The 24414-nt window shown below is 36.3% G+C and overlaps 1 protein-coding gene across 2 annotated transcripts in view; it reads right to left on the bottom strand.

The window, feature by feature from the left end:
- Positions 1-1772: 1772 nt before the first annotated feature.
- CDK13 (cyclin dependent kinase 13) overlaps positions 1773-24414 on the bottom strand; it is a 116550-nt gene continuing 93908 nt past the window's right edge. The window contains exons 10-14 of one of the 2 annotated variants that reach the window (XM_007118162.4): positions 16120-16236; positions 15410-15541; positions 9356-9561; positions 5409-5861; positions 1773-4768 (exon numbers count right to left, since the gene is read on the bottom strand). In XM_007118162.4, the coding sequence (XP_007118224.2) occupies positions 3918-4768; positions 5409-5861; positions 9356-9561; positions 15410-15541; positions 16120-16236 (1759 nt within the window). In that variant the 3' untranslated portion in view covers positions 1773-3917. The remainder of the gene's footprint in view (positions 4769-5408; positions 5862-9355; positions 9562-15409; positions 15542-16119; positions 16237-24414) is intronic. The other variant, XM_024115152.3, reaches the window with a different exon arrangement.

The raw sequence follows: 24414 nt of genomic DNA, 5'->3' as shown, positions 1-24414 counted from the left end.
CCGCGGCATGTGGGATCCTCCCGAACCCGGGCACGAACCCGCGTCCCCTGTATCGGCAGGCGGACTCTCAACCACTGCGCCACCAGGGAAGCCCGAGGCACCTCCTTTTTAAAGACTCCTCCCATATATGAAACAAACAGCCTCTACAGGCTCCTAATTAAGTTTTCTAAAATTTTATTTCCCTGTTTTTTTCTGAAGCCTTTTTTTAAGTTGATTTTTCAAAGCCATCTGTGTTAAACTAGCTGTTCAGTATTCTAAATTTAATTATTTTATTTTAGTATAACACTGGTATTTTAACAATTTTCTCATTAAAAAGTATTTACTACAGAATTTAGTTATGGCTTAGAGGAACAACCCTGGTAATCCATCTAAATCTCATTTTTCTTAGCTGTAAAGTGAAGAGATGGACCAGATGATTTTAGATTTTTGGGACATCCTGTTCAGACTTTTAAAATATCAAAATCATTATCCCAGGGAATCAGCAGATCTTTATTCAAATCTATTTCAGCTTTACCTTTAAAAAACAAAGGAGGGGGGCCCTCAGGAGAAAAATCATCTAAAATTGGGTTAAGTTCATAGCAAATACAGCAAAACTTTAACTCAGAAGTACCAGAAAGATTAGTTTGGAAGCATTTAACCCATTTACCTTCCATTTTTCTCAAGAAGTCTTGATACTTCTTACACATTGGCCTACTGTAAACTGGCCGGCTCCAACTTAAATTTTGTTTTCGTCAATGAGTTTCCAATTGTTCTATTTCTTTCCAGAACTTTCTCTATTCAAATTTGACTTTAAAATTTTACACATTTTCATCTTAACTTTCACTTAGGTGTAATTTAGATACAGCTCAAGAGTAGCAAGTACTATTAGCTTCTCCACTTTTTAAATATTCTTGCTCACTGTCAGCCCATTAGAAGTAGGATTTAAAGCCTTTCATGTTGATTGATGTACCCCAAGTACTAGAATAGTACCTGGCACTTGGTAGCCGCTGAATATATTTACTGAAGGAGTGAAGCTCTGAATCACAGCTAAAGCACTATCTTAATTCACATTCCACAAACTATTTTCATCAATAAACCCTTAAAATGAGTCTTAAAATTTCATGGGTGACAGCAACTCTCCAACAAATAATGGATTGAAGACTTGGGAAACATGAGTTGCATGCAGAAAAAGCTGCTGTATCAAGAAATACATAAGGGAATTTCACATGGGAGATAATATTTTCTTCTTTTGGTAGGTCCAATCTTTTTCTATTTTCATCTTCTCATTTGCAATCTGACTTACCTGTTTCTTTCAAAAACAACTTAAGTAACATTTTATGTTCCTTAAATTTCACCCAAGAATACACAGTGATTACTGCAGTTATTATAACATACAGAATTAGTGATTTCCCAACCCTGTTCTTTTCATTAATCCAGATTTACTGAAGTATTACATGATATGAAAGGATGCATTAAGATTTTTACTACCATATTTCATCAATTTTAAGAAACATTCTTTCATAGAATAACATCTCTGAACTTGGGAAGTATCTTAAAATTGATGCATCTTAGCCTTGAATTGTGGTTTAACTGGCAACATTTTTCCTAACTGGTGCATAAAATACTGTCATCTCACAATCAGTGCTGTCTTAGGGTAATATCAGGAGCTATAGTTCAAATATTCCATTTCAAGCAACAATTTCCTTGTCCTCCCAGCCACTCTCCCAGCATAAATACATAACTGAAATGTTAGGAAAAACTATCCAAACACAGTTCAATTTTATATAAAATATTTAATTTTTAAAACACAGGCTATTCATGTCACATAAATATCTTCAATTTTAGGTTAGCTGCTACGGTCAGCAGAATTATCAAGTGTGACTATTAAGAATAACTTAGATACTGTCACTTATAGGAAAGTCTAAAGCTCTAAGACTCACCATATTAAAATTCCAGATACTTGAATACTGTAGCTATTTTGCTAAATTTCAAAATATTTCTTCACTTCCTGCAATGTAGTTTTATTATAAGTTGTTAGTATTCAATATTCAAATAAAAGCAAAATAATTTTTCTTCCATTCATTTCTTTCTCCCCAACAAAAAAAAATCCATCAAAAGACATCATCTCATTTTATAGCAGTAAAATGGTGAATTATTCACTTTAAACTATTTTTACTGTTACCAAATTATAATGCTTCCCATGTACTGTTTTGAAATGAAGGTTCACAAGTCAGATAGAGGGCACAGGATTAAAAGACTGACTTTAGAACTGGAGCCATTTCCATTTGATAATAGTTGTTCCAATTTAAGATTCCAATCAAAAAATAAGTTACCAGGAGAACAGTTAAAACAAAACGGTGAGTTGGCACAGCTCTCCTTTCCAGAGTCTGTTTTGCCATTTAGTGCTAATGGCAACACTGGTTATTTACCTTTGGTTCCTTTCTAGGATTATCATAACGGTATGTGTGTTTGAGTGCACACAAAAAGTTAGTTAAACCTGACACCATTACAGTTGAAATAAGGGTTATCCATCATTCTAAAATGAACTAAAATAAAGGTACTCTAGGTGTGGCAGAAGAAGTTGTAGTAAACCTCGTAGAAAGTGAGAGGAGAGAGAATAAGAGGGTTTTTTTGCACTACTTTTTCTTTTTACTTCAGTAAATTCAACCTAAGCAATGTTTCTAGTTAATGAGTAAAATGAACAGTTAACTTTGTCTTAAAATGGCAACTGTATAACTTAAAATACGGTGTTCGCCATCCCTCCCCCCATGAACTTGAACAGAATTATGCCAATTCTGTTATTAAGCCTTGCTTCTATGCTACTGCCCTCCAGTTATGCATGGCAAAAGGAAACAGGGACAATGTGGCAGTCTGAAAGAAAATGGTACTCTAAAATTCTCATTTAGCTATTATTTTCAACCATTTAAATGACACAACTTTTCAGAACTCTTTCTCAGAAGTAACAAAAGTTGCTGTTGGGAGTTAGACTCCCTTTCTCTGCTCTCACTGCTCTATCAAGAGAAGGTGGTAGTGGAAGGTAACACACCCCAAAGAAAAGGAGAAAGCGTGGTAAGGCAGAGGGAACGAACCTAACAGGAACCGAGCAGGCAGCCCCTAGACACTTGAGAGCTCCCTGCCTCTTCAATACAATGCACTGATTCCCTTTAGAAGACAAACGGGTGTAAAGGTTAACTACTTTCTCAGACCTTAAGCTTACCTGTTAAGGCACTTACTTACCCTCCCCACCCCACCCATATTTTTCATATAAAACCCACTATTTCATTTGAATGCATTTTGCTAGGCTATGATAATCTGCAAAATAAAACAAAAATAACATTGACCATTTTTTTTTATAAAACTGTTGCATCAAGAGAAAGGTTGTGTTTTATTTTCTGAAATGAGCACAAAGTACACCTTTCACAATAACACTGAAAGCAGGTGCAAAGACTGACAGTGACCTTTGACTAAAGGTAGCTTTGTAAAAAGAAAAATACCAAATAAATCAGTGCCCTTTCTGATTGTTGTAAAACTGGAGGGGGGGAGGGGTCGGTTGTTTGTTACATAAAAGTTGGTCCAAACTTACAAAAAAGCACAAATGTGCATAGTTCAGAAGATCTGCAAGAGGGCCATAAAAGACTTTTATGTCCCTAAGATTAGCATCCACTTAAAACTGCAAGAATACAAAATAAAATTGTTAACTAGAATTTGTGAAGATGTACAATCAATAGATCTAGTTTTTTTAGAACAGCATGAATTTAAGCAAAGGTGGTTTTTTTTGTCTTTTTTTTTTTTAAACTATTGTATGCAAGACCCTTTTCCACATAAAAATAAAGCTGTTGTTGAATTAATATTATTCAAGTCTCTTGGATCGCTGCCTTAAACTGCAGCTAGAAAAGTCCTTCCAGATAAAAATGATGTGCCTGAGGAAAAACAGATACTCAGTAAGGTAGCCCTCTGCCTCGCCCTCTGCCAGCTGGTGCGCCAACATGTCCCCTGTATCCCTGTGAATACCCAGGTCCTTGGGCAGGAGAAGTCCAGGTCTGTCCATGCATGAGGCCAGGGCCACCTGGGTTTTCCTGTAAGTTACCACCATAGTTATAGTTGTGCATCTTTGCTGGCAAAGGATGAGTACTCTCTGGCCCTGTGGAAGGGTCACTGCTGTTTGCCAGGACTGCAATGGGGCCATGGCTATATTCAAATCTATGGTCCTTGTCTCCACTAAACAACATGGGACCTGTATTGAGGTAAATGTCTCCATATCCAGCTACTGAACTGGGAAATGACTCGGAAAAGGCAGAAGGCTGAGGTGGACCACCAGAATGAGATGAAGTAGTACTGTAGTTATCCAAGGACTGAATATCTGAGTTTCCAATGAAGCTACGTCGTTCCAGTGGTGGAGCAGAGGCGCCTCCTAGACCATCACTGCTAACATAAGGAGCAGAAGAGAAAGAAGAGGATCCAAAACTGTCCTTGTAGTCTGAAGGGGGTACGTAAGAGTCTCCTGCTTGGTAGTCAATGCCGCTTTCTCTTTGGGGATCATCCTGGGGCTGGTGCTGAGCAAGGAGCTGTAACAGGGCTGCTTTCACTCCGGCATGAGGGTCAGTTAACGAAGAACTAGTGGTGGGTCCATGCTGGTTTTCTGTCCGATAATCTAGATCTTCTTCAGTGACTGGTGGTGGTTCAGGTGGTTCAGGAGGTCGCTGATCAGGAGGCAGAATACGAGGCCGATCTGGTTCTGGCGTGAGCTCCAGTATCCTCATGTCTTGGTGCTGGATGAGGTCATCTTGCCCTAAGTGAAACAAGGCAAAAAAAGAGAGTCAAAAGTTACCATGGAAAACAAAAATTTCAAAATAGTTAATGTTTTCTAAAGAGCATTAGAAGTTATATCTCTGGCTAAAACACACACACACACACACACACACAACAAACAAACAAAAAAACCCAACCAACCAAACAAAAACAACCCAAAAGTCAAATGAAAAAGAAAAAGGTATATGTTAAGTATTAAAATATCGCCTGCTACCATTTGAGTCTATGGTGACAGAAAAATTTTGTTGTATTTGACTTTTCAAAAGCATCTCACATGTACCTATTTACTGCCTGAAGAACAAAAGCTACTGTACACATAAAGTTTCTGCCTTGGTCAATCATCCCGCTGCAACTGCAGTGAAAGATTATTTCTTAACCATAGGTTCACATGAGAAACGTTGATAGCATTCATAATGAGTTCTATCACCCGCAGATAATTCGTTAAAGAATCAACTCCTAGAAGTACACAGACTAAGAAACCAACCTATAACCAGCGACCTGAGAATTTTCAGGACATCTCCTAGCAAAGCTACTAAACACTACGCGTTATAGCTAATCATCAACAGCAAGAAAACAGTGTGAATGCAGCCGTGTTAGTGGTCTGCTACCTGTACACTCACCCGACACCGGAGTGCTAGGTTCTGGAGGTGGCCTGAGTTGTAATGACGCTTCATGTCCCGATCCATTTTCCCTCTCTTCCAGTAGCACATCTTTCTGCTTTGACTGCTGAGCCTTTATTAACTGAGTCAACAGAACTGCAAATGCGCTCTGCACAGCCGCCTGGGCGGCATCAGTCTCCACTTTAGGCTGGACGTTCTGAGAAGAAGGCTGAATTCCTCCCAGCGGTTTCGAAGACTCCTGTTGTGGTGTTGATGGATCTGTCTGTTTTTCACCTGTTGCCAAAATTCCAGCAGGAAGGTTTATTTTATTTAGCTGCTGTTGAGTCTCAGAGTTTACCTTAATGTTCAACACTTGGACAAAATCAGCCATACTAACACTTGTTTTAGATTGTAGTAGGTTTAGTAGGATTGCCAATTCACTGTGGTTTAACTGCTGTCCAGGGCCTGTTTTTACTAAAGACAAAATGTGTATTAATTAGAATTGCCACGATTCACAGCTCTCCCCACCCCACAGAATGGCTCTGTATTACCCTATTAAAAGGTACATTCGTGGGACAGTGTTTGAGAAATACTGTGAAAAGGGAATCTCTTTCTAGTTCAATTTCATGTACACTTAAGATGTAACGGCACATAAATTAAAACAAGAAAGAAAAAGAACTGCAGTCCCTTTTGAATAAATTATCTTTAAGGGTAAATACTTCGCAAGGAAAACCAAGACCACCATTAGAACCCCACACTATAGACATGACCAGGAAATAGCACCTGAGAATGGGCACTGGATGATGATCACGACGACGACGACGACAGTTTTAGGTTCCTTTCTGAGCATTTTATATCCTTTATTCCTCACAACAACCTTATAAGGCATGCTTTATTATTGGCCCCATTTTTTTTTTACTGAAGAAGAAACTGACATCCAGAGTGACTAAATAACTTGCTCAAGGTCACAAACTCTGTAAGTGGCAGAGTTGAGATTTGAACCCAGGTATTCTGATTCCAGAGTCTCTTTTTTTTGTTAAATAAATTTATTTATTTTATTTATTTATTTTTGGCTGTTTGGGGTCTTCACTGCTGCGCGTGGGCTTTCTCTACTTGCAGTACGCGGGCTTCTCATTGCGGTGGCTTCTCCTGTTGCGGAGCACGGGCTCTAGGCGCGCGGGCTACAGTAGCTGTGGCTTGCGGGCTCTAGAGCGCAGGCTCAGTAGTTGTGGCTCACGGGCTTAGTTGCTCCGCGGCATGTGGGATCCTCCTGGACCAGGGCTCGAACCCGTGTCCCCTGCATTGGCAGGCGGATTCTTAACCACTGCGCCACCAGGGAAGTCCCCAGAGTCTTAACTCTTAACCACTCCCTGTACTGCTTATATAAAATAACACGTATTTTCTAAAAACCTAACCTTATCTTTGCAGTAAATTCAAACTGGGATTTTGTAGACTGTCTGATATAATGTCTTTTATTCAAACTGCTTTTTTTTAAAAGTTAAGCACTCTTGGTAAATTAGGAACTCCTACAGAAGCATGCTTATCATGTACATATAAGGTGGCATTAATTCATGACCACTAAAACAGTTGTTTTTCTTTTTCTAATTTTCAGTTTAGACTTGTGATGGTTTACATAGGTTCTTGTGCAAGTTTATCTGAGTCATACGTAACAAAAGGGCTCAAATGTACATAATACTATATATGCTAAGTGATAATACAGACACTGATAAGCAATTTCCATAACCACAGATGACAGACTAATAGTACTCCAAGATGAAAAAGTGATGATTAATGCTTTTTTTAATATATTCTCTCTTTATATATTTTGAGATACTTTTTATTACTTCTTAATATTTTTAGAATAATTCAAAACAAACTCTTGCAAGTTCTTCTTGTGATCCGCAGGTATTAATAAGGAACCATGCTTGTTTGCTACACCCCAAGTGCCTGTTTTCCTCATTTTCCCTTTCATTTTTCTATTAACAGAGGTAGTCTCCATGTGAGCTCAGAGAAGTACACTTTAACTGTGGTGTCTCATCTACACAGAAGGGGCATTTTTATTTCATGGCGCTTACTGATGATGTAGAAAATGGAGCAAAGAGGATTCATTCCTATTTCAAAAAACTAGAACCCTCACTTCTTAATAGTGACAGTTTGAAAAGAGAAGGGAAGGAGGGAAGGAGGGAGGGAGGAGAAAATGAAATTCTAAAATTAACAGGGTTATAAATATGCAAAGCTAAGAAACAATAACAAAATGAGCCCAGAATTCATTTTTTATCAGCTAAAATAGAGTGAAATAACTACCCTCTATTCCACTAGGCTTCCTAGTGGAATAAGGACATCAGTTCCATGAAGAGAAGCAGACATAAACACCTGGTAGTCTTATTAAGGAATATGACAACTGTTGCCTGGGACAAGTGACCACCATCCAAACTTCCTGTTACAACCATCTGAAATCCTTTTTCAGTAGTAGATGGTATATAAAACAGGTGACATAAACACAAGCCAAGAAAACTTCTTGTTGCTTCTGTCTTTCTCCAAATTTTACATATTTTTACCATGAAGAGAAATAATACTGAACTTGATATAGACAGCCCTCACTTTGTACAACAAATAAACGTGTTTTCTCCTAAGCTACATATACATCAAATATTTTCATGTACAAGGGGAATTCACTATTTCAAGAAACTCTGAAGAATACTTTTGAACAACAAATAACAATTAATTTTGGTTTTTAAAGTAACGTATTATAGCACTTTAATGTAGTCTGACCAAGGTCAACTCTAAGCTTGTAGACTACATGGGAAAGCATTAAGGTAATCTTTCTCAAGCTTTCTCAGCTAATCTACTCTATATTTATATTTAACCACCAAAAGTTCAATCTGATCCACAGATCTGTTTTAATCAACTAGCTGATCAGTCAATACTTACTCATCTCTTAATAAGTGCTGGGTTATTTTTCATGTTTAACAAAATACCACCTCCGCACACACATGTATTCATTTCTTATCATCTCTGTCTTCAAAAAAACATTAAAGCTGAATGCCTTCTGGATTCTTGAGGCAAAATGAGGGAGTGGATTCCATTTTTTTAAAAGTCGTTAACTAAATGAGAGAATGAATTTAACAGCACTTCTGACAACACTGAAGAGGTTGGTTCCTCGTGAAGAAGCTTACTCTTATAACAGATTGAGTAAGATGAAGAAATTTAACTTTCCCCAAAATACCCTTCTTTATCATACTTCAAGTCACTTTTAGCACAATATCAGATTCCAGTCTGAGATTCTATAATATATTGGGAAATATATTAAAAGTGACCTGAGGGGCTTCCCTGGTGGCGCAGTGGTTGAGAGTCCGCCTGCCGATGCAGGGGACGCGGGTTCGTGCCCCGGTCCGGGAGGATCCCACATGCCGCGGAGCGGCTGGGGCCGTGAGCCATGGCCGCTGGGCCTACGCGTCCGGAGCCTGTGCTCCACAGCAGGAGAGGCCACAACAGTGAGAGGCCCGCGTACCGCAAAAAAAAAAAAAAAAAAAAAAAAAAAAAGTGACCTGAGGACATTACAAACAGTATGAAAGAGCTTCTACTCTGATTCCTGGCTGTTATCCTTTATCTTTCTTCTTACTCCTCAAAAGCATCCACAAACATTGAATGCTGAGCCTCACAGAACAGTGTCAGTAAAAGACCTACTGACTCTGGCACTAGGGAAAAAAAAAACAGACAGAGAAACCTGACCCATCACTAATCATATGTCATTTGATGCCTTCTTTATAAATTAATCTTACCTTGAGATTCCTTAATATTGTGGTGCCGGTAGCAGTGAAACATATGTACTGGCACAATCAAATAACAAGGAAATGTTGAATTCAGTGTTCAACTTTTAGCCACAAGTGCTTTAACACTACAGCAATATAATTAACGCCAGCCGCAAAACAATGTGAAGAAAATCAACCCATGGAAGTATTACTGACCAGGTGCTACATTCGAGTTGCCCTGAGATTTCAGTTGTGAAGACGGCAGCACACCCTGAGGCGTGTTAGTTCTGCTGTCATCCATGCCCAGAGACAAGTCCTTTCTGGGGGCTTTAATTGTGGAAACATCATCAGTCATGCCCATCTGCTTCTGTCTTCTTCGCTTTTTACTCCATAACTCATGACAATCTTGCCATAAAGGAAGGCTGGAAAAAAAAGTATTAAACTGTTTGTCAATGGCATTTCTTAACAACAACAACAACAACAACAACAAAATGATAATATTTACTAAATAGCCCCAAAGCTGCCACCCCCGCTCCCCCACAAGTTATTCTTGAATATTTCACACACAGGCTTTGTAAACTCCTCCAACACAAATAACCCTTAATGCCCCCCTCCTTCAGGGCTTCACCTATACAGACAAACTATTTTTCTATGGCTTCTGGATAATCAATGAATAATAACTTATTAAAACTATGAATGAAGAATATATGTTCACAAAAATAGGTTACTATTAGCCTTGGTGCAATCTTTTAAAAGCCAATTCTTATCATAGTACAACATACATTGAATAGGACATGGAAAAAAAAGGTGAAAAATATGCCACTTGCAGAAAGTAGACACGGAATTAAAAAGTAGCAAAGGCTAGGACATAAATTTGTGAAAAACCTTCTAATACAAGCTTTTTACTTTTTGAGACCCTCTTATTTGCTTCTATAATCAAATGCTCTAGAATTAACCTGATGCTACAGGAGTTTCAAAAATAGATTGTAATCCAGGTTCATCAATCATCATTGAGAGTTCTGAATAACTAGCAACTATCAAAGTTATCCATAATTCTGCAACAATTCTACCTCGTGTAATTTCACAAAATTGAAACACTGCAGAATAACTTTTGTTTAAAGAAAGACAAATATTTGATTTATAAATATTTTCTTCTTACCCTAATAAAAAAATCCAGTGGGAAGTTACTATGATATTTATTTTAAAGATAAGAAAATTGAGGCTTGGAAAGGTTAATAAACTTGCCCAGAATATCTATAAATTCCCTTAAGCAGCCCCAACCTGGTCTTCAACCTGGATATGTTTACCTCTAGGGATACATGAAGACTTTCTGAGGGAGTATACCTGGAATTGTTCTAAAAGAAATTCCATATCCATATGTCCTCTTTCCTAAAATTGATCTTTGAGAAGGGCCTGCATGTTCAGAAAGTTCTTTCACACATCTTCTTTCACAATTAGTCTTATCTCATGTTATAAAATAAAGGCATATGCAACAATATGGTCAAATCTTAGCAATAGAATATATTAAGTGAAAAAAAAAGTCATTCCCAACAGATTACAAACAGCATGACACTCTTTCATAAAATTAAAAGCAACTAAAATTGTAAAATATAACTTTTTATGAGTACATATAGATGGCAACAAAAAGTATATACAAAAGAAAACAGGGATGATGGTTACCTCAGGTGGAGGAAGGCAAGGGGGATAGGTCGTGGGCGGAGAGGGTATGATATGAGTAAAGTAGGTTATTGTCAAGATTCTAGCTTTTATTTGGTGAGTTCATGGCTGCTTATTAACATCATTTAAAATAACTAATTACATTAAGTAACTAAAAGAAAAAAAGAGAGCCATGCATGGACTAATGATGAGTGACACAGGATTATGATTAAACCAAGTCTATGCACCTGAGGTCCAAAAACAAAACAAAGGCATACCTCTCAGCCATCTTACTATGGTGCATTGCCTCAGCGTGTAAAAACCTCCTGGAGTAACAAACAAAGGGACAATTTGAAATATTGATATTGGGAAGCTTTAAGGCATCAAAAACCTGCCAAAGACTTTCGGTGTGTGCGTCTGTGTGTGTCTGTGTGTGTCTGTGTCTGTGTGTGTGTGTGTGTGTGTGTGTGTGTGTATTACAAGATGTGTAACCTTAGCCTCTGTTGGGGTTATTCTGAATTCAGACATACTGCAATACTGCAGAGTGGGGGGACTGGAGTGATTTCATTTTTTTCCATCCTGATGTTCAAGGAATGCATTGCTCTTGTGGGAGAGTCCCATGAGAATAAAGCAAAGAAATCCACTAAAAAGGGCTTCTGTTCCCTCCCACAATTAAAACGTTAAGAGATTCTTTACAGATGATCTCAACAGAAGGAAAGATAAACATTACCCAACAAATAGCTAAACAGGATAGAGAGGTTAGTGATGCTGACTATTAGATGTACCAGGAATGTTTCCAGGACAACCAAATTTTTAACGTGTTCTTTTCTAAAGGTTCAAATACCGGCTCAGCCACTTACTTATTGTGTCTCATAGGCAAGTAACTTGACCTCTGTGCCTCAGTTTGCTTATCTTTAAAAATGGGGTTAACAAGACAATCTACCTTGTGGAGTTCAGGTAATATATGTTAACATATGTAAGTGCTTGGACAGTGCCTCTCACATAGTAAGCATTATATTCATGTTTCATCATTCAGCAAGGTAGTTTAAAAGTATTGTTTTATCATATCATAAAATATTTATTCCAATTATAGTTGATCATATTTATCTTATGAATTGTTTAATGCTTTTAAGAAAAAATAAAATTATAGACAAGCTGCTGGCCTAATTCACTTCTTAGCAATACATACTCTTTTCATTAAGTACATTAAAAAAGTGTGAAAGGACAGCTAGTAAAATTAATGGAGTTTTTATTACCCCACTCATTTGCTTACTCCTAAAAAAACTGATAATGAGTTTAATACACGGAGCTATTTCCCAAAGGAATACCAATGCCTTTCTTCATAGACCTTACCTTCACATTTTATAATTTTAACTACCCATTACATATGACAAAATAATAATGAGATGTTATATTGTTTATATAATTTTTTATTTAAATATCACATCAATATCACTATAATTTCAACCTGATTGCTTTAGTGATGTACTTAACAAAGATGTACCATAATTTATTGCTGGTTTACAGAATGTTTCCCAAAACGTGTACTAACATATTTATTTTTAATGCAAAAGTGCAGTCGGGTGTGTTCTGATAAAAGCTAAGTGAATTTAGGTGATGTGTTTGACAATATGAACAGAATTTCCTATTATGTGGCAAACATTTCCATAAATTGAATGGGATACATCTACAGTTCCAAGATTTTGATAAAAGCATATATTTTAAAAATATAATAAGAAACACAATTTAGCAAATGGATTGGTTAAGTAGCACTGAAATTACATGTTGACTTCCTAACCTTTTCTAAGTATACTGGATTAAGAAAGTGCAAATAAAAGAAAAAGCAACAAGTATAAGAAGTCATGTAATAAATATTGGTAAAGCTTCTTTGGTTTATTTTCTTAAAATCTGAAAAAAAAAAAATGATTAATGACTGGATAAGAAATCTTTTGGCAAGTCATGTGGTTTCCAATTCTTTACTGTCACGAAAATTAGAGAAAGAATCTTAAGTTGACATCTGAAAGGTCATTAAAATAATTTTTGATGACACAGCACTGTGATTTTGGGGACATAATGTGGAAGAAGTTCAAAGAACTCAGTGATTTAACTATGACAAAACTCCATCCAGTCTCAAATGCTTATTTAAAAGAGTACTTACAAAAATTTTTAAATTACAATTAATGTGGAACTATATCTCACTCTAGAATAAGTAATATTAATTAATGGATATGCAAATTACTTGAGAAAAAAAAATCTCAGCACTATTTCATTAAGGTTGCTTCTCCAACAAAATTTACGAATTTTTTTCTTTTTTTTTAACTGAAATACACACTACTAATACACGCAATAATTTAATCAAGAAAAAAAGAGCTTTGTAGTCAGAGGACATTTTTAAATTAAATTTCCATTTATATACATGTATTTGTTTTAAAGAAGTACTATAGGGTAATCAATAAAATACTTTCAAGCGTAAATATATGCTACATTAAAAACGTGCAGAAGCAATGTAAGTCCACATGCACACAAACACCCAACAGTGACCAACCGCTGAAGACTTTGTTCATACATTTTCTGAGTGAATGTTGATGAATATCAAATGCGAAGACATTCTGATTCCACTAAATACATTTACAAGATGATGTAACTGCTCTACTTTAACGTGTCTACGCTTATACACCGAAAATTATACCTTTTGCGACTATTTGAACCCTTGATTTAAAAAATTTAGATGTCTATTTAAAATGTGTTCAATACAGTTTTACCAGAATTCTTTCATGTGGACCACTTAAACCAAGATATCAATTTAGTACTACCAATAATGAGAGAAAAATGACATTATATTCCTCTTGATGTGATACAGCAGGAAGCACATATCACTACCCTAGGTAGCATTCTTGCCAAAAAAAACAAAAAAACACTAATTACTAATCATGAGGAAGTAGTTAAAGTCAGACTGTAGAATGCTTTACAAAACAGCTAGCTCTTCAAAAATGTCAATGTCGTAAGAAGTCTTCCCCAGAGACTTCTGGGGAAGAGACATAACAACTAAATGAAATGTATGAGCTTGGAATAAATTCTTCATCCAAAACAACCAAAACCAAAACAAAACAAACAGAAAAACAGACTACAAAGAAAACTATTGTGCCAACTAGAGAAATCTGAATATAAACTATTAGCTAACACAATGTTAAATTTTTTATGCTTTATAATGATATTGTAGTTATACAGAATAAAGTCCCAGTTCTTATAGATAACATGGTGAGTTATTTACAAGTGAAGTGTCATTACCAAAATATAATATGCAAATAGTTCAGGAAAAAAAGATATGGAGTGATATATCAAATGTGTCCAAATTTTAGTTAAGTGTTGAATCTAGATGAAGAGTATATGACTGCTCATTGTAATATTCTTCCTATTTTTCTGTATAGAGTTGAAATTTTTCCAAATCAAAAGTTTAAAAAAATTCTTTAGAGGGGTACTTAAGCCAAAGTTTCAAGACTGCTGATATATACCGATAAGCAAAAAAATCCATGAAACAATTCAACAGTGAATGATTCAGGTCCCTCAACGTGTCAGATGATAGATCCTTTTCGCCTTCCAAATCATCCCACAAAGGCTATTCACATACAATTCAGTAAAAACTAAAGCCAAATATGATGGTCTCATAAAACTATATAAGACCAATCTAATTAATTAAGTGGAAGAGCCAGGATTTGAACTCCAAATCCCATGTCTGTTCCTTCACAATATGCTAATTGTTATTACATGGACACATTTTATTATTATAGGGACAGGCTTGTTTTTGTGACACTCATTATCATTTTTAAAATTACTACGAAAATCTCTACAAACTTTCTAGATCCTATCAAGGAGAACCAAATGGACTGCTCTGTCCCCTTCCCCAAATCAATCCTAGAGAAGTTACAGGAGCCACAAGGGAGTGAAGGGTCAAGAACCCAGCCATTCCGACGCCCAGACTCTGTGCATTCCCTGCCTCCTGACACCCACCTCCCACCATCAGACAATAGACTCATTCCATACAGGCTCTGGACACTAATATTTTTATTCAATGACAAGAATTTTCTACTGTAGAGTCTGCTAAGGAGTATTTCAGAACCTCTTTTTGTTATAGAACTAACTTGAATTTGAGAGCTGGCTTCACCCTTTACTAGATTTGTATTCTTGGGCAAGTTTCTTAACCTCTCTGAGCCTGCTTCCTTCTCTGTAAAATGGTGATTAATAATACTCACCTGTTAAAATGATAAAGATTAATGTAATACATGAGAAATGCTTAGCATAGCACTCAAAATTTTAGCTAAGCAACTAGTGTCGGCAGAAACAGTACTACAATAGCAGCAGCAATAACACTTTTTTTAGGGTGGAAATATATTAATAAAATTAACTAGAGGAAGGCTGCTTTTGCTAGTCCTGTGGTTAGCTGAACATAAAGCAGGGCTCTGCATTCTAGATGTGCAAACTATGTACACTATTGCTATTTTTTCCTTTTGATTTATTCTTTCTTTTGACTTAACTAATCATAGAATAGCTTTTGATAGCTACATAATGATGTTATTAATATTGTCCAGATTCTGCATATAGTAAAAAGTCACTTACTCTGGTGGAGGCATTTTTGAGGGTTCCACATCCCGCAGGAACTCACACTGAAGAGCCTGCTCTGCAGTGCAGCGCTTACTAGGATCCAAGGCGAGCATGTAATCAAATAAGTCTAGCGCAGCTGCAGGAATACTGGCATGAGAGGATTACAAAAGTCAAGCATGTTCTTTGACTCAAGCTTAATGTTTCTTTAGGAGCTTATTTTAAATATTAGCATTTTATAACATGTTTGTGATACTTTATTCCAGTAAGTTCCAAATACTCCTTTAGAGAAATATTTATTTTTACATAATTGTATAATTATTATTCTAAATAATTTGAAAATTGGCAAACAATAGTATATTTTACTGCTCTATGGGCAATTTGCTGTTTTAACATAAATTAAAAACTTAACAGAATAGTTTCCTACAACAAAGTAAAAAACTCAGTTCAAGTATCTTGTAAGCAGTTTCATTAAAATGTTAAATGGTATTATTAAACTTCTTTCAGGTAAACACTAGATCAAACACGTAACTCCAAAGCACTGATTTCATAATGATGGTGAAATGGTAATTTGCATGTAGCAAAGGGAACTCAAAATTAAATGACATAGAAGAATTGTGATAGGTCGACCTTAGGTCAACAGAGGCTATAGTGACATTTAGAATTCTCAAGAAATAACTTAAAAAAAAAATCAACGCAATATGGATGTTTAAGCATCCCCTTCTTACAAAACAAATTCTTCTCTTAACTTTCGACGATATTGCTTCTTTGGTTTCATGGTGTTGAAATATGGTAGTTTGATTACATCAGGCCACACTGCGGGACACGGACTTCCACATATACGGCTGAACAACACACAAAAAGAAGTACATCAATATAAACTACACAGAAAAAAATCATACATACAACTGCTATACAAAACATCAACTCATTTTTAAATATACAAATGTTGAAGTCCTGATACAATGTATAATAGTTTCATTAAATATTTTAGTCATCCCAAATCAATTACTTGTCTTAAGAATTCAATTTATTTTCAGTGAATGCTTCTAACACTCCAAACATTCTAATTCCTAGAAAGAAAACCATATCTGCAAAATCAAATCTTAAAAACACAGGCAACATTCAAAATATGTTGAGCGTATTCTGAACCAAAATTTAAAATGTTTATGCCAATAAACTGAGGAACTAGAGTTTAGTATATGTCTTTCTCTGGTTTTATAGGTACCTAATCATCACCTCTTACGAATATAATGAAGTTTGCAATAATAGCAGAAAAGATTTCCTACACTGAAGAAGCTAACTGAACTGTAGACTGCTGCTGAATTCGGTCAACAGGAGGACCCTAAAAGTCACATTCCTGAAACATAGAAGTCCTTCAATTTCAGTAGTGCCTCTGATTTCAAGGTATTTAGAAATTTTAACTGCTTTACTCTCTATCTGTATCTTGAAATCCCTCAATAGTTTTATAGTAATTAGTAAGTCCTTGTTATGGTAAACTGAAGAAATGCTATAACAGATTAGCTGGTAAACATTTAAAACTAATGTTTTGGTAATATGTAGATGAAAAATTGGTAAAATATGCTTAACTTGAGTACACTGAATCTCAAGAATAAATGTACACTTTATATAAAATTATCAGCTAGTCTTCATATAGAAAAAGAAAAGGTCCATGAATCACTGACTAAAAGTAAAAATATTCCATATATACATAAATATAAATACATGCACCAATGTACATAAGCAAGTGACAACTAAAGTTGCCAGACATCCTTTAGCGGAGCTTAAGAACACTATGTCAGAAACACATTTGTACAAGGCAACCTCTCATTAAGCTGTGTCACTGAAATTGTATTTTGTTTCAATACATTTTAGGATTTTTTTAAATCCAAGCTTTTTAAAAAGGCTTTAAGATCTTACTCTTCGTACATGCCTGTCTCTTCTTCCTAACAGTCTCATTCTCACAAGCTCCTCAAAAGGAGCGAAGAAGACCAAGCTCAGGAGCGTGGCTCTCTATGATCTGATCCCAGATTGGCTTCCTAGTCTCATCTCCCAACTCATCTCTCTCCACAGACCAATCACTCCTCCACGTCTCTGCTCATGTTCCTTCTTCCTAGATTCTACCTAGCTCAATCCTCTTCATTCCTGAAGATGCAGATCAAAAGTAATCTATTCAACAATGTTTTCTGTATCCTCACTGTCCACAATGGTCACTTTTTGCATGCTCCTTGTTTCTTTTGACACTATTTCATCCTGCTTTATATTTTAGCTGTTTACATGTCTTTCTCTTACTAAATTATAGTAAAAGAACCACTCTCTCACTTTTGTATACTACATAATACACCCAAGTAACTAGATGAATATAATCAATCCCTGGCAGATTGATGTGTGCCATAACACAAGTATAAAATATAATGGAATAAAGAAAATGAAGGATACTTTCAACTACAGAAATACAAGAGAACGTACTCAAGTTAGAGAAGAGGTGCAGAATTTTCCCTACAACTCAAAGGATAAGTAAACAAGAGACAGGTGGGAAAGGGAATAAGAGAACTATGTTACTGGCAAAGATTACTGCATAGGCAAAGTCATGGAAGTAGCAAAGTATAAACATTTGTGGGAGGAAGACTAAGGAAATCAGTATATGTGGAATTTAGGGCTAAGGGAGGTTTAGTTGGAAGCATTAGACAGGGGCCATACAATATAGTTTCAAGAGGCAGTGTGCCTAACTATAATGAAGACAGACTTTGAAAACAAACTTTAGAACTGAATCCTGTCTGTGATATTGGTGAAACTGCATTGCTTAGAATCTGCTGCTCTTTTGTAAAATGGGGATTAATTTTACTTTGGACCTGTGAAATTAAATGAGCTAGCACCTGGCTCATTAACAGCCTTAAAATAAAAATGAGTTTCATTACCTCTTAGCTAAAGAGTTTTAATTATTTTATGTGTTCTGAGAAGATAGTTGAGTGGGAAAGTTATCTAATTGGTAGCAGCATACAGGATGAAATAGACATTCTAAGACAGGGAAAAGTTTTAGAAATTAGGGAAGCAGACATGACAGCAATTGATAACTGCATATTGGCAAACTCAGTGCCTGATGGTCAATTAGCTATCCCCAAATCATTTACTGAAGACATTTTGAAATGCATCATATGCTAAATCCCTAAATATCTAAGGTCTGTTTTGAGAATCTATTTTGATTTACTGATTTATCTACTCTGGTGTCAATATCATATGATACCTTTACATTTTTTATAAGACTTACAGGACAAACCCCTCTATCTACTCATTCCTCTATTCTTTTCAGTATTTCCTTACAGATGAATTGTAGAATCAATACTGTCACACTCCAAAAGTAAGAGAATCCTGTTGGGATTCCACTGCTGCTCTGAATTTATCAATTTAGAAAGGATTGCTATCTTTTTTTTTTTTGTGGTACGCGGGCCTTCCTCTGTTGTGGCCTCTCCCGTTGCGGAGCACAGGCTCCGGACGCGCAGGCTCAGCGGCCATGGCTCACGGGCCCAGCCGCTCCGCGGCATGTGGGATCCTCCCATACCGGGGCGCGAACCCGGTTCCCCTGCATCGGCAGGCGGACGCGCAACCACTGCGCCACCAGGGAGGCCCAGGATTGCTATCTTTACAAAGCTTAATATTTCCATTTTCATACTTCCTTTGGTTTTATACAGGCATACCTCATTTTATTGTGCTTTGTAGTTTTTTTTGTCTTTTTTTTTTTTTTTTTTACAAACTTCAGGTTTGTGGTAACCGTGCGTCAGAAAGTCTATTGGTGCCATTTTTCCAACAGCATTTACTCACTTTGTGTCTCTGTGTCACATTCTGGTAATTCTCACAGTATTTCAAACCCTCCATCAGCCAAAAGACTACAACTTGCCAAAGGCTCAAATGATGGTTAGTATTTTTAGCAATACAGTATTTTAAAATCAGGGTATACACACATAAAGCTATTGCACACCTAACAGACTACAGTATAGTGTAAACATAACTTTATATGCACTGGGAAACCAAAAAATTTGTGTGACTCACTTTATTTTGATATTCGCTTTAATTGTGGTAGTCTACAACCAAACCTGCAATATCTCCAAGGTATACTTATAAATTTCTTCAATTAGATCTTGTATATTTCCTTTTATGGGTTTTACTTTTTGCTTTTTGAATGTGTTCCTATCCCTATTATATTTCCTAACCAATAACTAGAAGAGTTTTGTTATAGGAAATGGTTGAAATTTCACATAAAAAATTTAGATCACCATCTGAGATCCTATGGTTCCTAACATAGTTTTCTTTTAACAGTTGTTTCTTTGAGGCTTTCCAGGTTTATTATCATCACCTATAATCACAATTCATCTATATTTTTTCAAACATGTATTCCTCTTTATCATCATGGTATGCTACATGATGTGGCAATTTCCAAACAATGTGAAAATGCTAATCATGCCACACAATATTAGGTAATTTTGTTTGGTTTCTGATTTTAATGGGAGTACTTTCATTGTTTACCACTGGGAAAGATGGTAACTTTTAGTTTGAGAAACACAACACATAGTAAAGATATTCACAGACACATACAAATTCACATACACCTCCTGCTTAGAAAGCATTGATTTATTCCTTTTGACTACGGGTTTTATTTTTGTGGCTTTTAAATTTTAAAAGGATACTTCTTTAGTTCTATCAGTTTGATTTTTAGAAACTCTATTATAATCATCACCTGCATTTTCTTCCCTGAGTTACTAATGTCATGAATTATACTAGAGATTAAGAGATTTTCGAATTAAGAGATTTTCAAATATTTAGTCACCCATACGTTCAAAAGAGGAATACCACTTGGGCCTAATCAAAGTACTGTTATTTTAGTGTAATGCTGTATTCTACTTTTTAGTTGGTATACATCAGCAGTTTGCAAAAATGGGGTTCAAAGACCACTCGGTGTCCCCTAGACCCTTCAGGGGTCTGGGAAGATCAAAGGTATTATTAAGACATTATTTATACTTTTCAATGTGTTGACTTTGCACTGATGGTATTAAGCCAGTAGTAGGTAAAACTACTGGCACCTTAGCATGACTTGAGGCAGTGGCACCAGACTATTAGCAGTAAATACTCTTTACTACCACATAATCTTGGTGGGGAGAGAGGGGGACAGTTTCACTTAAGAAGGTACTTGTTGAAGCAGTAAAAATTATTATTATTAAACCCTTACACTTGAGTACGTATCTTTTCAATATTCTTAGTAATGAAATAGAAAATACTCATAAAGCACTTCAGTTGCACAACAAAGTGACAGTTATCTTGAGAAGCACTTGTGCAATTATTTGTGTTGCAAGCTGAAGTAGCTGCTTTTTTCATGAACCACGATTTTTACCTGCAAAAACAACTAACAAACTATGGTCATTCATACTTGGGTATTTGCCAGACATTTTCTTAAACAGGAACAAAGTCAGCTTATTACTTCAAGGAAGACAATTGCAGCATTTACTGTCAATTATAAAATTCAAGCTTTCAGGAGAAAATCAGAATACTAGAAGACTTGTATCTACACCATGAACTTGACAGCTTCAAAATAAATACCTAAAGGCTTTTCTGATGAGATTAGTGGTCATAACAAATACGATATAATGAAATGTTACACTTTAGAAGATCTGCTCAATTCAGTGATCCAATATTATCAAATGACCAATACATAATGTTATAAAATCATCACAGTTAAAAGATCTATTCAGAGTATAAGATAAACCAATGGATTTCAATATATTAGACTACAAAATCTGTGGTTACAGACTGCACATTACAACTAACCTGTAAAAAAAAAACTGCCACTTACTGAAGTTTCAAGGAAGAGTATGCACAATTATCTGAAAAGACTATTGAAAACAGCATATCACAGATGTTTATCCAGATGTTTAAGCCAGACATAAAAAGATTTATAAAAATGTGAAACAATGCTATTCATTTCACCAACATTTATTTTAGTTTGGGAAATATAAACATTTTACAATTAAAATGTTATGTTAATATATTGTTTTAAAATGAGTTAATAAATATTTTTACTTCTCAGTTTTAAATTTCAATACATACAATCAACATAAACAAGCTCTTGGGATCTTTCACAAGGTTTAAGAGTATAAAGAAGAGACCAAAAAGATTAAGAAGTACAAGTTTAAAGAAATTTTTATGCTATTGATTTATGAAGGTATACATGCTTCACTTTTTAAAATATGGGAACTTTCCTTCTTTTCCTATATTCTGGAACCACCAAAGCCTATGCCATTAAAGTTGTAAAAATTTTACCTGTGTGACCTGAGGCTTTGTGTATGTGTGCGGGGACTTCTTCTCATTCCAAATCTACTTTTAATCTCTTCCATGGTTGTTTTTTATTCCATAAGCAATATACATTGTGTGATATAAAGGTTCTTTCACTGGCTGCCAGAACACTTAGAGTTAAAAGCGTTGCTCTCATGCAAAAACATTTTTGCTCTCATTCATCCCTTTTTTGTCCCCACCTATGTTTTTCTCTCTCTTTGCCATTACTTTTAATTCATGCTACTTCTTATCACAAAATTTTTGTAATCTGCCTAAAGTATTTTCTGGAACCAGGTAAAGTACAAATAACTTGACCACTGTGGTGTAAAGCTCTTTAAGACAGATTCTCATTAGGATTACCATTCTTGATCCATTTATATGTATTTGTACAATGTAGACCCTAGAACTCATCATTCCTGAGGCTTTAGATTGGGGAAACATTCCAGCATTACCACAAATAAGATGAGGGGAAGAAGTAAATAAGTACTAGGAAACACATTAATTTTTACAATCCTAAGCACATTATTTGTCCTGTTTTACTTGTGAAGAAAGAAACTTATAGCATTATGGAACTTACCCTAAGTCACAAGAGCAGGAAGTAGCTAAGCTGGCATTAGAACCTAGGCCTGTAAGATCCCAAAGCCTGCCCCTTTCAATATACTTGCCACCTCCTTCAAATCAAGGAGACGTGTCTCTTTTACCAGAAACGTCCTTTTTTTCTTCATGTTTTAAAAATAATTAATGCTATAAAGTCAAAATTGAAGCATCTTTTTTGTATTATTACAAATATTTGGTATCTTACCAAAACCCAAAGACATTTTGAAACATAGAAAGTAAAACAGTCCCTTCCCTAACCCTCTCACAAGTCCATGTTCAGATTAACAATTCCAGACTCTTTTGATGTGTTTAATTTGTCTCACCCACATGGGATCAAACCAAACACAGCCTTCTGTAAAACTGCTCTTTTCACATGACAGTGCTGCTTTTGCATATCAACATCTCCAGATCTACCATTTCCTTTTTAGTAACTGTACAGTATGCCACTAACTGGATGGCTTGAGCTTTCTTTTTGTTTCCCATACGGTTCCCTAACTGACTTAACATGTCCATAAAATAATCCAAACACACTCATGCCTCAGGATCATGACTCTGCTGTTCACTAAGCTCTCTGCTCAGATGGTACATATGGGAGAGATTTTCCCTGGCTCCATACACAGCGCTGCCTCCTATCGTCTTCTATCCCCTGCACTCATCACCACCTGATGTATTTTATTAATTTGTTTGTTTTCTCTGTCTCCCCCAACAAGAAAGCAGAAAAAGTTGTGTGCCAGTTACTAGGCACTGGGGATACAATTCCCAACCTCCACTGTATCCTCAGTACTGGTAACTGGTACACAACCAGCAATCAATAAATACTACTCAATTAACTCCCTGATTTGAAATGTCTATGTATTATATTCTAAGGTCCATATGAACTTCCTTTACTTCTGAATTTCCCATATAATTCCACTAATTCATCTGTGTATCTTGTGCCAGTACAAAATGGTTTTAGTTACTAAAATTTTGATTTAACATATGATATGCCAAATTGTCCTTCTTTTTTAAGAATTTTCCTAGCTATTTTCAGGTTCATGCCTCCAGATAAACATTAAAATCAACTGTTGTTTTAAAAAAGTCTTTTGAAATTCTCATTAGGACTATAATGACTAAAATACGATGAACTGCCATCTTAAAAAAGAAAAGGGGTGCAGGCAGAACCCAGGGCACGCGGATCCAATAGTGCCTGGGTCAGGTTCTTCTCCCTGAGAATGGCGGCTTCCACAGCGTCCTGGGTTTTACCCCACTCATCTTGAGAAGGCTTCCGTGCATCCTGGAGGAGGGCATGGCCACAGCACTGGTTTTGCATTTTCAAGAGACGCTGGTGCCCTCACACTTCTCCTTGGCCAACTAGCAAAAAAAGTGGCTCACACCAACCAGAGTCACATTGCTGCTGCCGAAATAGAAGCCCAGAGAGAGCCATGTGGCTGACAGGGTCTTGGTGCTCTGGCCGGGTGTCAGGCCTGTGCCTCTGAGGTGGGAGAGCCGAGTTCAGGACACTAGTCCACCAGAGACCTCCCGGCTCCACGTAATATCAAACGGCAAAAGCTCTCCCAGAGATCTCCATCTCAACGTTAGGACCCAGCTCCACTCAACAACCAGCAAGCTACAGGTGCTGGACACCCTATGCCAAACAACTAGCAAGATAGGAACACATCCCCACCCATTAGCAGAGAGGCTGCCTAAAATCATAACAAGGTCACAGACACCCCAAAACACACAACCGGATGTGGTCCTGTCCACGAGAAAGACAAGATCCAGCCTCATCCACCACAACACAGGCACTAGTCCCCTCCACCAGGAAGCCTACACAACCCACTGAACCAACCAAGAGATTATAGTTGAAAACTTCCCTAATATGGGAAAGGAAATAGTTAATCAAGCCCAGGAAGCGCAGAGACTCCCACACAGGATAAATATAAGGAGAAACACACCAAGACACATATTAATCAAACTATCAAAAATTAAATACAAAGAAAAAATATTAAAAGCAGCAAGGGAAAAACAACAAATAACATACAAGGGAATCCCCAGAAGGTTAACAGCTGATTTTTCAGCAGAAACGCTGCAAGGCAGAAGGGAGTGGCAGGACATATTTAAAGTGA

This window comes from Physeter macrocephalus, chromosome 5 (assembly GCF_002837175.3).
Source record: "Physeter macrocephalus isolate SW-GA chromosome 5, ASM283717v5, whole genome shotgun sequence".
Classification (NCBI taxonomy): domain Eukaryota; kingdom Metazoa; phylum Chordata; class Mammalia; order Artiodactyla; family Physeteridae; genus Physeter; species Physeter macrocephalus.
The sequence above is the reverse complement of the archived record's forward strand: the minus strand, read 5'-3'. Positions and strand labels throughout refer to the sequence as shown.